General features: G+C 30.2%; 1 protein-coding gene across 1 annotated transcript in view; it reads left to right on the top strand.

Annotated features, from left to right (window-relative positions):
• The first annotated feature begins 3,042 nt into the window (after window positions 1–3,042).
• The window catches only part of LOC148941475 (uncharacterized), a 36,187-nt gene continuing 22,630 nt past the window's right edge, over window positions 3,043–16,599 (top strand). The window contains exon 1 of the mRNA XM_089104180.1: window positions 3,043–3,124. Within this exon, the coding sequence (XP_088960306.1) occupies window positions 3,043–3,124 (82 nt within the window). The remainder of the gene's footprint in view (window positions 3,125–16,599) is intronic.

Below are 16,599 nucleotides of genomic sequence, written 5' to 3'. Positions count from 1 at the left end.
CTAAGAAAAACTCCCAAAATTTGAGTTTGATGAATTCCCAAAAAATCACATCGGAAAAAGGTTTTTTAATTGAGAAAAATGAAAAGACAGTCAAACACTAAAGCACTAGAAGTATTAGTATCCTAAGAAAAAAATCCAAAAAATCTGACTTTGATAAACCAGAAAAATATTAATATCAGAAAAGCGGAGTTTCAATAAAGAAAAATGAAAAGACGATTAAACTCAAATCAAAGAAACGTTAGTGTTCTAAAAATAAATAAAAAATTTAAGTTTGATCAATCCAAACAATATTAATATTGGAAAAAGGTTTTATAATAAAGAAAATGAAAAGACGGTCAAACAATCAAGCGCTAGAAGGGTTAGTGTTCTACGAAAAAAACCTCCAAAAATCTGAGTGTGATCAAACTAAAAAACCTAATATCGGAAAAAATATGTTATATTAAAAAAAAAAATAAAAAGACGGTCAGACACTGAAGCACTACAAGGGTTATTGTCAACTCAAGTGCTAGAAGGGTTATTGTTCTAAAAAGAAAACTAAAAAAATCTGAGATTGATCAACTCAAAAAAATATTAATATCGGAAAAAGGTATTATAATAAACAAAAATGAAAAGATGATCAAACACTCAAGCACTTGAAGTATTAGTGGTTATTTTCTAATGGTATTTTTTCATACTACTTTCATGTTTTAGAAACATCTTTGTTTCTTGTATATGCTTTCATCATATTCCTGGTTTTTCGTTCATGTTTTTTTTTTTACTTTTATGGAGTTTTTTTGCTTGAACCATTTCTCGCTGTTGTCAATATTAGTATCAGACAAATCACTTTGAATATATTTCTCTGAAAGAGGAACTCTCTTGAGCAATCCTTTTGCTATAATTTTTATTAACAGAATAAAACATCTCCAGTGGCATATTGCCATCAGGTTTGCTAACTGGACATATTTTATGTCTAAAGGACATATTCCTATGTTCCAGGACAAATTGACATTATAGGACAAAAAAAGACATATTTTAGAAATTTGGACATAAAAAGAACCTATTTTGCAAATTTGCGACACAAAATGGAATATTTCCCTGACATATTAAAAAAACTGTCATTGTTCACCGAAGTAGTGTTAAAACTACTTATCTAACACTAATATTACTTAACTACCTAATTTCTATTATTTTTTTTACATTGCATACTGTATTTTTCTGAGTTACTTGTTCTTTCCCACAGACAACCATCTACAAATACTTTTGAACTTCTTTACAATTTTGTATTTTTTTACCTGTAAACGATTTTATTTTTCCTTACTTTTACGCTGCAGTCAAGATAAAAGGCTACCAGGTACCTTTTTCGTTAGCAAACGCTTCTGGGTTCCAATAGTCTGACAAATACATATATCTATTTATCAAGCATACTAACTGAAAATGGAAAGTTAACAAAAAAAATTGGATTCTTGGTGATCTGGAATCAATTTTGATATCAATAGATGTATAAAAGGAATTAGCTTATTGTGCTAATTCCAAAATACAATATTCGTTAAGTTTAGTGTTACCCATCAAAGGCTACGAGCCTGAGAAAATTTGACAATTTTTCAAAAAAGGTAAAAAATAGAAACCACGCCATCAGATTCAGCGTATCATAAAACCCTGCTGTAGAGGTCCCAAGCTCCTATCTATAAAAAAGTGAAATTTTGTAGTTTTTGCCAGACGAAGGATCACGGATTCGTATTTGTTTGTCGTTTTTGCTTTTTCAAGGGGTGATCGTGTCGGACAAATGGCTCTAAAATATTGCAAGAGGGCTCTTTAAAAAAAATTTAAAAGATCTTGTGTCCTTTTAAGCGACCAAAAAATTGGAGTACAACTAGCCCCTATCACACGCCTTTTTTTCCCCGAAAGTCGTCTGAACGAAATTTCGAGATAGCCATTTTGTTCAGTATAGTTGAAAGGTAGAAAATTTATGTCTATATGTCTTTACATTTCATGTTTGCACCCATATTTGGGAGACAATTGGTCGCCGTCCAGAACACCGCATATTATAATGTGATGCTAAATGAAACTAGATCTAAAAATAGCCTGCGACGCTGGGCAAACATCAAATTATTTCTTCAGAAATTTGTCACAAAATTCTTGCATGGACATAAAGTGAAAATAATTATTTAAATTTCCGAAGAGAAAGGGGTTAAAGGATTTGATCTACTTTACACAGAGGCATTAGAATCCTCTCAGAACATGAAAAAAATATTTAGAGTGGGAAGGTCGACATGTGATTGAAGCGTGTATTCTTGTTTAGAATATTTATCATTGCTATTATTTATTTTCCCTCAGAACATAATTAGTTCTGAGGGAGAGACAGACAGACATACAGGTACAGGGAGGGAGGGAGAGAGAGGGAGAGAGAGAGAGAGAGAGAGAGAGAGAGAGAGAGAGAGAGAGAGAGAGAGAGAGAGAGAGAGAGAGAGAGAGAGAGAGAGAGAGAGAGAGAGAGAGAGAGAGAGAGAGAGAGAGAGAGAGAGAGAGAGAGAGAGAGAGAGAGAGAGAGAGAGAGAGAGAGAGAGAGAGAGAGAGAGAGAGAGAGAGAGAGAGAGAGAGAGAGAGATGAGATGAGATGAGATACCTAAAGCTGTTAGCACTTTTAAAAAAAGTGTTTCAATAAAAGTTCTTAAAAGATTGGGACAAACAATCAGACTTTAACGTATGAAGAGAGAGAGAGAGATAGAGAGAGATGAGATGAGATGAGATACCTAAAGCTGTTAGCACTTTTAAAAAAAGTGTTTCAATAAATGTTCTTAAAAGATTGGGACAAACAATCAGACTTTAACGTATGACGTTAAAATGAATTTTATCTGTCTGAAAAGGATTTTTTAAATTGTTGACTGTTTTCAGATAGTGTTCAAAAGCAATTCCAAAATATCATTCTGTTTTGTTTCAATTAGTTTTGCATGTACCAGGCTTTTGCTTTTTACTCAAATAACAAGTAGCGAGTTGATTTTATCTAACAACAAAAAAAAACTAATTTTAACAGTGGCAAAAATTTCCTAATCTACGACAGCGGTCATGGAGATTCTATTTAAACGATTAAGGGAATTTGAAGAAATATCACGAGATATTTCATTGTATAGCACACCAAATGAGCCTGGTAAGGGTATTAAGTGAACGCGTCTTTCCACATCGCTTAAATTTTCACGTTTTTTTTATTTTGAATTAAAACATTAAAATTATTGCTCAGGTACCGTTAACATTTTTGCAGTTTCTATAATAACTTTAGTGATTCTGAACTGAACTTAAAAAAATTTTGAACTGTTTTTCATGCCTTAAAAAAGACTTGCGGAATTCCCCAGGGATCGATTTTAAGGCCACTCCTTCGCCTCATTTATACCGCGGACGTAGGAAATTTGATGAAAGATTGTTTGACAAAATCATTCGCAGATAATACGGTTTTATCATTCCGAGCCTTAAGTGTTGAAACACGTTTTAAGACGATGGAGAGCGCGTAGAATGATCTAATGAAATATACGAAGAGTAACCGTTTTTTGATTAATATTATAAAAATAAATTACACAACTTTTTCTACTATTAAAAAGGTAAACACTGAAATATTTTTAACAGCTGATGGATATTTGATAGATAGGGTTTCAAAATTTAAATATTTAGGTGTAGTCATTGATGAATGATTGTCATGGAAAGAACACATAAATTCATTATCTATAAAAATTGCAAGAGGAGCTGGGATTGTGTATAGACTTTAAAATTTCCTTCAACAAAAAGTTTTGCGAACCCTTTATTTTAATCTTGTTTATTCTTATTATCAGTATAGTTGTTATGTTTGGGCTAATTCTTTCAGTTATGATTTAAAGACAATCAAGCCTTACAAAATAGAGGTATAAGGTCAATTTATTTTAATGAACTGAATACCAAAAAAGTTTTTCTTAAACCTCAGTTTCTAACAGAAGGGCTAATTTCCCAGTTCCAAACAGCTGTATTCATGCATAAATACTTGAATAGTCTAGAACCCCCAGGACTGACACAACTTGTCCTTTTTTATTTATCGTCACATTATCATGCTTATCCAACGTTGCCTCCTGCACTTTTTTCTCTTATCTCGGATATTTTGTCACACGCAAAGAGTAGTTTTTTCTATAAAATACGGAACAGTATATAAAATTATGGAACTGTATTCCGCTGGAAATAAAAGAGATTCTGTTTCATTTCCGTCATTTCGATACAATTATAAAAAAAACATTTTCTTTCTACTAGTACAAATGAATAATGTTTAGGAGGATTCTCTTTTTTTCTGTAGTGCACAGCGCCTTTTTTCAGTATTCTTTCTGTGTCAAAGTTTAACACTTTGTTGTTCTGTCAATAATCAGTGATATATTAATATGAATACTCGACGTTCTCCAGGGGCTACATTTAGGCCCTAGGAATCATTGATCAGTCCCTGGAGTTGTGTTTTATTTCTGTGTTTATTTTTAATAAAGTCAATGTCTCCACTTCCCCCCAACGGTTATCGTGTAAAATCAGCGGAGAATGTCGCTAGAGAATTCATCTAAAAGGATTGCCGTCCTTTTAAAAACTTTAAAGCTATTTCCTTTTTTATCTTGTTTTTCCTTTTTAGTTAGGCTATTTAATGTTATTTGTAAAAAATTTAAAAACATCAACCTAGAATCATTAATGCGATTTGGCAGTATCTCTCAGTTGTGGTGTTGCTGAAAAGCCGTTTTCCATATTCCTGACTCTTGTATCCTAACAAATACCTTTTGACAACTTTTAATGTACAAAACTTCCAACTTGTAAGCCAATTGTGAGCTATATGACTCTTATCCCTGGCTTAAAAAATTGAAGTTAGGAATTAACACAATTTTTGTCCGCTTAACTCACGCCGTTCTTCACTCCGTTTCCTTTCTGCTTAACTCCCGTAGTCTTATGATTACTTGACCAGAAAGTGATATTTTCATAACTGGTGAAAAGGGGTTCCAGGGGTCTCGTTTGGTCGGTCTCTTCTTCATCGGTCGGACTAAAAAGATATTAAAAAGAGATATATATATATATATATATATATATATATATATATATATATATATATATATATATATATATATATATATATATATATATATATATATATATATATATATATATATATATATATATATATATATATATATATATATATATATATATATATATATATATATATATATCAAAAAGTAATATAACCAGCAAATTTGTCTGGCCGTAGAGGAACAAAATTTTTAGGATGATGTAATAGTGGAATTTCAAAAGATTTCTGTTTTACTGGAAACTCCTATCAAATAATCGCTTTAGAACACTTATAAACGCTTTAAAACAGTTCGACGCATTTCGGATGATTTAAAAACTTTAATATCACTTATGAACGCTTTTCAATCAGCCAGATAGAATTTCAACCGCAACGAAAATGGAAACAATAGTTCTGACTGCAGCAAAACAAGCATTAGAGTTGCTAGAACAGGAAAGTGATTCTGACAAAGAAATTCAGCTAGAAACTGGAGCAGACAATGTGACATCAGGAACTTCATAGCTATGTTTTGCACCTGCTGCTGGGGAATTTTTTAGATCTGGCATAGAATAAAAATTAAAGCTGTGCATTTGCTTTACAGAACATTGTGCTTAAAAAAATAGTACGTTTAAAAGATGATGCAAATATCTATATTTCTAATTCAGCAAATTTGATGTTAAAATCACCGCTGTATTAAAGCATTTTTGAAAGAGTCTAAAACAACCATGGTCAAATCTCTGTTGAATGATTCGGGAGATAGTTTAATAACAACTTTAATTAAAATGAAGTTGCCATCCAGCCAGGGCTATATGGAGGGCAAATATGGCATCAGCCTTTTTCAGGATCGTATAAAAATGATGTCATTTTACTTGTTGATAAATAGTCTATTATCCATCGATCCATCCTATGGCAGAATTAAGATATATAGTCATAGAACTAAGGGATGATCAAGATTTGTAGTTTGACTCATGACAACCAATGTCCAGTGGACTTGTTTGCAAAATGCTGGACAGAAATTGCTTGGACTCAGAGGGAATAAAATTACTAAGCCTAATGCGCTTGGTTCCTTAGTCTCAAGCGTCCTTATTTTATCACCTTTAGGTGGCTCAAAGAAGAAAAAAAATATTTATAAGTACTGACTAAGATAATTTTGGAGACCACACTGCCTTTCCATGATGATAAATGGAGCGCAGATGAACAATTTTGTAATTTCTTTTTTCATTGCTTCCGTTTTGGTTCTAGTTTATCTTTGTTTCTGCAATGTAAAATAATTATAAGTTATTTTTCATTCTTTGTTTTGTATTGTCATGGCTCTAGGGTGTTAGTGCGTGTTAATGCAATTGAACTTACTTATGTGTATCCAGTTCCTGAAGTGGAAGCTTTATTCATTTTCTTTGGTAAAATTCCGAATTGAGTTAACTTTTCCTATATTCTAAGGAAAAATTTAGAACAAAACCTAAAATATTTTATGTCTTTGAGAAATTAAAAACTGAAGTGGAAGCATTTTTCATTTTAATTGGTAAAATTCAGAATTGATTTAACTTTTCCTATCTTCCATGGAGATATTTAGAACAGACTTTAAAAATTTTTATGTCTTTGAGAAATTAAGAACTGAAGTGGAAGCTTTTTTCATTTTCTTTGGTAAAATTCAGAATTGAGTTAACTTTTCTTATATTCTATGGAAAAACTTGGAACAGAACTTAAAATTTTTTATGTCTTTGAGAAATTAAGAACTGAAGTGGAAGCTTTTTCATTTTCTTTGGTAAAATTCAGAATTGAGTTAATTTTTCCTATCTTCTATGGAAAAATTTAGAACAAAACTTAAAAATTTTAATTTTTTCGAGAAATTAAAAACTGAAGTGGAAGCTTTTTTCATTTTCTTGGTAAAATTCAGAATTGAGTTAACTTTTCCTATCGTTTATGGAAAAATTTAGAACAGAACTTAAAATTTTTACGTCTTTGAGAAATTAAGAACTTAAGTGAAAGCTTTTTTCATTTTCTTCGGTAAAATTCAGAATTGCGTTAACCTTTCCTATCTTCTATGGAAAAATTTAGAACAGAACTTAAAATTTTTTATGTCTTGAGAAATTAAGAACTGAAGTGGAAGCTTTTTTCATTTTCTTTGGTAAAATTCAGAATTGAGTTAATTTTTCCTGTCTTCTATGGAAAAATTTAGAACAGTACTTAAGATTGTTAATATCTTTGAGAAATTAAGAACTGGAGTGGAAGCTTTTTTCATTTTCTTTGGTAAAATTCAGAATTGAGTTAACTTTTCCTATCTTCTATGGAAAATTTAGAACGGAACTTAAAATTTTTAATGTCTAAAAGAAATTAGGAACTGAAGTGAAAGCTTTATTCATTTTCTTTGGTAAAATTCAGAATTGAGTTAACTTTTCCTATCTTCTATGGAAGAATTTAGAATAGAACTTGAAATTTTTTATCTCTTTGAGAAATTAAGAACTGAAATGGAAGCTTTTTTCATTTTCTTTGGTAAAATTCGGAATTCAGTTAACTTTTCCTATCTTCCGTGGAAAAATTTAGAACAGACTTTAAAATTTTTTATGTCTTTGAGAAATTAAGAACTGAAGTGGAAGCTTTTTTGATTTTCTTTGGTAAAATTCAGAATTGAGTTAACTTTTCTTATATTCTATGGAAAAATTTAGAACAGAACTTAAAATTTTTTATGTCTTTGAGAAATTAAGAACTGAAGTGGAAGCCTTTTTATTTTCTTTGGTAGAATTCAGAATTGAGTTAATTTTTCTTATCTTCCATGGACAAATTTATAGCACACTTTAAAATTTTTATGTCTTTGAGAAATTAAGAACTGAAGAGTAGAATAGTAGAATATTTTTATTTATAACACGCACATAAATAAATGTCACAAAACAGCGCACATGCCTGGTGGCATACAATTAAGAAGTGAAGTTCATACATTTTTTACATTACACACAAATTTAACAAAGAAAATGAATGTATTACCAAATTAAAAACTGTAGTGGAAGCTTTTTTCATTTTCTTTGGTAAAATTCAGAATTGAGTTAACTTTTCCTATCTTCTCTGGAAAAATTTAGAACAGAACTTAAAATTTCTAATTTCTTTGAGAAACTAAGAACTGAAGCGGAAGCTTTTTTCATTTTCCTTGGTAAAATTCAGAATTGAGTTAACTTTTCTTATATTCTATGGAAAAATTTAGAACAGAACTTAAAATTTTTTATGTCTTTGAGAAATTAAGAACTGAAGTGGAAGCTTTTTTCATTTTCTTTGGTAAAATTCAGAATTGAGTTAACTTTTCTTATATTCTATTGAAAAATTTAGAACAGAACTTAAAATTTCTAATTTCTTTGAGAAACTAAGAACTGAAGCGGAAGCTTTTTTCATTTTCCTTGGTAAAATTCAGAATTGAGTTAACTTTTCTTATATTCTATGGAAAAATTTAGAACAGAACTTAAAATTTTTTATGTCTTTGAGAAATTAAGAACTGAAGTGGAAGCTTTTTTCATTTTCTTTGGTAAAATTCAGAATTGAATTAACTTTTCTTATATTCTATTGAAAAATTTAGAACAGAACTTAAAATTTTTTATGTCTTTGAGAAATTAAGAACTGAAGTGGAAGCCTTTTCATTTTCTTTGGTAAAATTCAGAATTGAGTTAATTTTTCTTATCTTCCATGGACAAATTTAGAGAAGACTCTAAAATTTTTTATGTCTTTGAGAAATTAAGAACTGAAGAGTAGAATAGTAGAATATTTTCATTTATAACACGTACATAAATGAATGTCACAAAACAGCGCACATGCCTGGTGGGATACAATTAAGAAGTGAAGTTCATACATTTTTGACATTACAAACATTTTTTACCAAAGAAAATGAATGTATTACCAAATTAAGAACTGTAGTGGAAGCTTTATTCATTTTCTTTGGTAAAATTCAGAATTGAGTTAACTTTTCCTATCTTCTATGGAAAAATTTAGAACAGAACTTAAAATTTTTAATTTCTTTGAGAAACTAAGAACTGAAGTGGAAGCTTTTTTAATTTTCCTTGGTAAAATTCAGAATTGAATAAACTTTTCCTTTCTTTTATGGAAAAATTTAGAACAGAACTTAAAATTTTTGTCTTTGACAAATTAAGAACTTAAGTGAAAGCTTTTTTCATTTTATTCGGTAAAATTCAGAATTAAGTTAACTTTTTTCTATCTTCTATCGAAAAATTTAGAATAGAACTTAAAAAAATTTTTATGACTTTGAGAAATTAAGAACTGAAGTGGAAGCTTTTTTCATTTTCTTTGATAAAATTCAGAATTGAGTTAACTTTTCCTATTTTCTATGGAAAAATTTAGAACAGAACTTAAAATTTTTAATGTTTTTGAGAAATTAAGAACTGAAGTGGAAGCTTTTTTCATTTTCTTTGGTAAAATTCAGAATTGAGTTAACTTTTCTTATATTCTACGGAAAAATTTAGAACAGAACTTAAAATTTTTTATGTCTTTGAGAAATTAAGAACTGAAGTGGAAGCCTTTTCATTTTCTTTGGTACAATTCAGAATTGAGTTAATTTTTCCTATCTTCCATGGACAAATTTAGAACAGACTTTAAAAATTTTTATGTCTTTGAGAAATTAAGAACTGAAGAGTAGAATAGTAGAATATTTTTATTTATAACACGTACATAAATAAATGTCACAAAACAGCGCACATGCCTGGTGGCATACAATTAAGAAGTGAAGTTCATACATTTTTTACATTGCATACATTTTTTACCAAAGAAAATGAATGTATTACCAAATTAAGAACTGTAGTGGAAGCTTTTTTTCATTTTCTTTGGTAAAATTCAGAATTGAGTTAACTTTTCCTGTCTTCTATGGAAAAATTTAGAACAGAACTTAAAATTTTTAATTTCTTTTAGAAACTAAGAACTGAAGTGGAAGCTTTTTTTCATTTTCTTTGGTAAAATTCAGAATTGAGTTAACTTTTCCTATCTTTTATGGAAAAATTTAGAACAGAACTTAAAATTTTTATGTCTTTGACAAATTAAGAACTTAAGTGAAAGCTTTTTTCATTTTCTTCGGTAAAATTCAGAATTGAGTTAACTTTTTCTATCTTCTATGGAAAACTTAGAACAGAACTTAACATTTTTTTTATGACTTTGAGAAATTAAGAAATGAAGTGGAAGCTTTTTTCATTTTCTTTGGTAAAATTCAGAATTGAGTTAACTTTTCCTATCTTCTATGGAAAAATTTAGAACAGAACTTAAAATTTTTTATGTCTTTGAGAAATTAAGAAGTGAAGTGGAAGCTTTTTTCATTTTCTTTGGTAAAATTCAAAATTGAGTTAACTTTTCCTATCTTCTATGTAAAAATTCAGAACAGAACTTAAAATTTTTTAGGTCTTTGAGAAATTAAGATCTGAAGTGGAAGTTTTTTTCATTTTCTTTGGTAAAATTCAGAATTGAGTTAACTTTTCCTATCTTCTATGGCAAATTTAAAACAGAACTTAAAATTTTATGTCTTTGAGAAATTAAGAACTGAAGTGGAAGCTTTTTTCATTTTCTTTGGTAACATTCGGAATTGAGTTAACTTTTCCTATCTTCTATAGAAAAATTTAGAACAGACCTTAAAATTTTTTATGTCTTTGAGATATTAAGAACTGAAGTGGAAGCTTTTTTCATTTTCTTTGGTAAAATTCAGAATTGAGTTAACTTTTCCTATCTTCCATGGACAAATTTAGAACAGACTTTAAAAATTTTTATGTCTTTGAGAAATTAAGAACTGAAGAGTAGAATAGTAGAATATTTTTATTTATAACACGTACATAAATAAATGTCACAAAACAGCGCACATGCCTGGTGGCATACAATTAAGAAGTGAAGTTCATACATTTTTTACATTAAATACACTTTTTACCTAAGAAAATGAATGTATTACCAAATTAAGAACTGTAGTTTCATTTTCTTTGGTAAAATTCAGAATTGAGTTAACTTTTCCTATCCTTTGTTGAAAAATTTAGAACAGAACTTAAAAATTTTAATTTCTTTGAGAAACTAAGAACTGAAGTGGAAGCTTTTTTCATTTTCCTTAGCAAAATTCAGAATTGAGTTAACTTTTCCTATCTTTTATGGAAAAATTTAGAAATGAACTTAAAATTTTTATGTCTTTGACAAATTAAGAACTTAAATGAAAGCTTTTTTCATTTTTTCCGGTAAAATTCAGAATTGAGTTAACTTTTTCTATCTTCTATGAAAAATTTAGAACAGTACTTAAAAATTTTTTATGACTTTGAGAAATTAAGAAATGAAGTGGAAGGTGTTTTCATTTTCTTTGGTAAAATTCAGAATTGAGTTAACTTTTCCTATCTTCTGTGGAAAAAGCTAGAACAGAACTTAAATTTTTTATGTCTTTGAGAAATTAAGAACTGAAGTGGAAGCTTTTTTCATTTTCTTCGGTAAAATTCAGAATTGAGTTAACTTTTCCTATCTTCTATGTAAAAATCTAGAACAGAACTTAAAATTTGTTATGTCTTTGAGAAATTAAGAACTGAAGAGGAAGTTTTTTTCATTTTCTTTGTTAAAATTCAGAATTGAGTTAACTTTTCCTATCTTCTATGGCAAATTTAGAACAGAACTTAAAATTTTATGTCTTTGAGAAATTAAGAACTGAAGTGGAAGCTTTTTTCATTTTCTTTGGTAACATTCGGAATTGAGTTAACTTTTCCTATCTCCTATAGAAAAATTTAAAACAGACCTTAAAATTTTTCATGTCTTTGAGATATTAAGAACTGAAGTGGAAGCTTTTTTCATTTTCTTTGGTAAAATTCAGAATTGATTTAACTTTTCCTATCTTCCATGGACAAATTTAGAACATACTTTAAAAATTTTCATGTCTTTGAGAAATTAAGAACTGAAGAGTAGAATAGTAGAATATTTTTATTTATAACACGTACATAAATAAATGTCACAAAACAGCGCACATGCCGGGTGGCATACAATTATGAAGTGAAGTTCATACATTTCTTACATTACATACATTTCTTACCTAAGAAAATGAATGTATTACCAAATTAAGAACTGTAGTTTCATTTTCTTTGGTAAACTTCAGAATTGAGTTAACTTTTCCTATCTTCCGTGGAAAAATTTAGAACAGAACTTAAAATTTTTAATTTCTTTGAGAAACTAAGAACTGAAGTGTCTTTGAGAAATTAAGAACTGAAATGGAAGCTTTTTTCATTTTCTTTGGTAAAATTCAGAATTCAGTTAACTTTTCCTATCTTCTATGTAAAAATCTAGAACAGAACTTAAAATTTGTTATGTCTTTGAGAAATTAAGAACTGAAGTGGAAGTTTTTTTCATTTTCTTTGGTAACATTCGGAATTGAGTTAACTTTTCCTATCTTCTATGGAAAAATTTAGAACAGACCTTAAAATTTTTATGTCTTCGAGAAATTAGGAACTGAAGTGGAAGCTTTTTTCATTTTCTTTGGTAAAATTCAGAATTGAGTTAACTTTTACTATCTTCTATGGAAAAATTTAGAACAGAACTTAAATATTTTATGTCTTTGAGAAATTAAGAACTTTAGTGAAAGTTTTTTTCATTTTCTTCGGTAAAATTCAGAATTGAGTTAACTTTTTCTATCTTTTATGGAAAATTTAGAACAGAACTTAAAACTTTTTTTATGACTTTGAGAAATTAAGAAATGAAGTGGAAGCTGTTTTCATTTTCTTTGGTAAAATTCAGAATTGAGTTAACTTTTCCTACCTTCTATGTAAAAATCTTGAACAGAACTTAACATTTTTTATGTCTTTGAGAAATTAAGATCTGAAGTGGAAGTTTTTTTTCATTTTCTTTAGTAAAATTCAGAATTGAGTTAACTTTTACTATCTTCTATGGAAAAATTTAGAACAGAACTTAAAATATTTAATGTCCTTGAGAAATTAAGAACGGAAGTGGAAGCTTTTTTCATTTTCATTGGTAAAATTCAGAATTGATTTAACTTTTCCTATCTTCCATGGACAAATTTAGAACAGACTTTAAAAATTTTTAAGTCTTTGAGAAATTAAGAACTGAAGAGTAGAATAGTAGAATATTTTTATTTACAACACGTACATAAATAAATGTCACAAAACAGCGCACATGCCTGGTGGCATACAATTAAAAAGTGAAGTTCATACATTTTTTACATTACATACATTTTTTACCAAAGAAAATGAATGTATTACCAAATTAAGAACTGTAGTGGAAGAAGCTTTTTTCATTTTCTTTGGTAAAATTCAGAATTGAGTTAAATTTTCGGGTCGGTCGAAAACAGGATCAGCCGCTTTGTGGCATGTTTGAAACAGGTTTTATGCGGCCATGCCCCATAGAAACAAAAATGAATTCTTGTCGAAAAGGGGCATGTTTAAGAGCTGACGTCACAAGACTTGTTTTGTTTCTTAAGCTAATACGAAGGTGATGATATGCCGATTCTAAACCAACCCTCGACTCTATCGAAATGTGGCATGTATAGGCATCATTTCAAAAAACTGGTTTTTATCACAAAACTTGAATGTCTCTTGTTTTGGCTTTTGCCAAGGATACACAGACATATCGATCGTATATATGGGTCGGCTAATTACGAGTTATAGAGTTTGTACTTTGAATAGAAGATGGCATATGAGACGCAAATATCCTATTCTCTTAACCCAAAAAATATATCAAACAGTTCGTGGTAACGAACTGTAAGTAAGGAGCAACCCGGCTCAATTATAACCGAAACTCTAAAAAACGGATTTTTGATACCAATAGATACATCAACAGAATCAAATTTTAATTCTGATTTCAAATATATAAGTTTCATCAAGTTTAGTTTTACCCATCAAAAGTTAAGCGCCTCAGAAAATTTGTCTTATCTTTGAACAAAGGGATAAAGACCGCCTAACAGCTATATTAGCTTAATAAAAATCACAACATCATATTCAGTTTATCAGAAGCCCTACTGTAGAGGTTTCAAGCACCTATCTACAAAAATGTGGACTTTTGTATTTTTTGCCAGAAGAAAGATCACGGATGCGTGTTTATTTTTTTTTTACAGGGGTAATCGTATCGACCCATTGGTCCTAGAATGTCATGGGAGGGCTCATTGGAACAGAAGTTAAAAGTTCTAGCAACCTCTTAAGTGACAAAAAAATGGAGGGCAACTAAGCCCCCTCCCAGGCTCATTTTTTCCCAAAGTCACCTGATCAAAATTTTGAGATAGCCATTTTGTTCAGCATGGTCAAAAATATGATAACTATGTCGTTTAGGATGACTTAATCCCCACGAATCCCTGGGGAGAGGGCTGAAAGTTTTGAAATTTACCAAATGTTAACATATAGTATTGGTTATTGGTAAGTATACAGACGTTTTCAGGGGGATTTTTTCTGGTAGGTGGGAAGGGGGGGGGTCGGGGGTTATATGGGAGGATCTTTCCATGCAGTAAGTTTTAATTGGGGAAGGGACATTGCTATGTGGGGGGCGCCGCATTTCCAAGCATTATTAAAGAAAACGATCAGAAATTATATTTAAAAAAAAACAAGTTTTTCCCCTAGTCAATACCTCGCTCTTCAAGGCAAAGAATTTTAGTACTTTCATAAGAGCTTTTTATTCTAATTAATGGCCTTTGAGATTAAGGAGTCATTTTTAAAGAATTTGAACAAAATTTTAACTTTAGCTTAAAGAGCAAGGTATTGACCAGGGGGCAAACCCCCTAATATACGTATTAAAAATTAATGAATACAGAAGTTCTTTACTTAAGTTAATTCGTAAGTTACATATATTTATTACTAATCAAAAAGTTCGTAAATAAAATCAAACAAGTTTTGAAAAAGCCATTTAATAAAAAAAAAGTAAAATTAATATGCAAATTTTTTTTAATACAAAAGTCATATAAAATTCCCAAATTTTGAAAGACTTATTTTTCCACAGAGGGGGGGTCTTTTTCCGCTGGTCACTTACGGGGAGGGGGTGTTTTCTGTGGGGGGTATTTTCTGGGGGATATTTTTCTCCGGGGGATGGGGGTATTTTCCAGGGGGGGGGGGTAAATTTAGCGGACAGCTTCGAATGTCCAGACGCATTTGTGCAAGTACCAAAATTTCATCCCCCCACGGAAAATCAAAAACAAAAGTCATAAAATTCCCAAATTTTGAAAGACTTATTTTTCCACAGAGGGGGGGGGGGGTTGTTTTTCCACGGTTTAGTTACAGGGTGGGGGGGGTTTTCTGTGGGGGGTATTTTTCACCGGGGGAGGGGGGTATTTTCCAAGGGGGTAAATTTAGCGGACAGCTTCGAATGTCCAGACGTATTTGTGGCATATTTTGCAAGCTCAATAGAAATATGCCTTTAGGCTTAGGGAATTATTTCACCTGTCCCTAAATAAATAAATAAAAAAACAAGCTTTTTTAACTGAGAATAGGAACGACGTTAAAACTTAAAACGAACAGAAATTATTCTGTATATGAAAGGGGCTGTCCCCAGCGAAAATTAGTGGAAGTCATTTGGGACAGAATTATCTTAAAAGATAACTCTGTTCCCATGCGTTTCTTCTGGCATCGTTTATCTTATTGCCTTTAGGGTGTTTTAACCTTTTCTTTCATAGATAAAGACTGGGACAATATTCTTTTGAAATATAAAACTATAACGAGCAACATATCTTATAAGCGAGTCAAAGTTTTTGTATACCTCAGAAATTCGGATATTAGAACTTGGAAATTCTTGTAAGTAATTTTTTAATTATATAATATTTTAGAAAAAAAAATGGGATATATTTTTTTTTTTTAGGGGAGGGGGGGGGGGTAAAGCAGAGCATATGTTTTTTTTGAGACAACTCATTCACAGATTCTGAAAGGTGATATGGACTTGTTTTTGTTAATACTACGTAGGTTTATTGTGATGCTTAGATTTTGGTTGAAGCTCATTAGGTGTAATGAAGATAGACTAGTAAGAGCTGCTTATTATCAGATGTTGAGTTATGGTTCAAAAACGTCGTGGCCATCCCAAATTAGCTACTTACGCAAATTATAACGGCAAAATCTTTAAATTTGCTTGCGTTGAAGTTTTTCTTTCAATTCAGATTTTAAAGCAAAACTTTTGGTTACCGGTCCACTTTGCTCCAGAGGTTGTAGCCTTATTTTTTTGTTTAGGTAAAAATCGACAGAAGTAAAAATTCATAGATCATGAGATCACAAACTGTAAACCAAATGCTATTAAGATTTTCAGGAATAACTATCAGCGTATGTATATTAAACTGACAAACCCCATTCACTTGTATTTCCTTTCTAACAGTTAGTGGTAACGAACTGGCTCAATATTAACCAAAACTCTAAAAAAACAGAATTTTTATGCCGCTAGATATGTCAAATAAGTCAAATCTTAATGCTGATTTAAAATATATAAGTTTATATCGAGTTTAGTCTTACCCATAAAATTTGACTTATTTAAGAAAAAAGAGGGAAATACCCTTAGAAGTAAAAGAACTTTAATGAAAATCGCACCATGGGATTTTGCGTATCAGAGAACACTGCTGTAGAAATTTCGAGCTCTTATTTTAAAAAATGTGGAATTTTGTATTTTTT

This window comes from Artemia sp. Qi Xiang Cuo, chromosome 18, assembly GCF_049724085.1.
Source record: "Artemia sp. Qi Xiang Cuo chromosome 18, ASM4972408v1, whole genome shotgun sequence".
Taxonomy (NCBI): Eukaryota; Metazoa; Arthropoda; class Branchiopoda; order Anostraca; family Artemiidae; genus Artemia; species Artemia sp. Qi Xiang Cuo.
The sequence above is the reverse complement of the archived record's forward strand: the minus strand, read 5'-3'. Positions and strand labels throughout refer to the sequence as shown.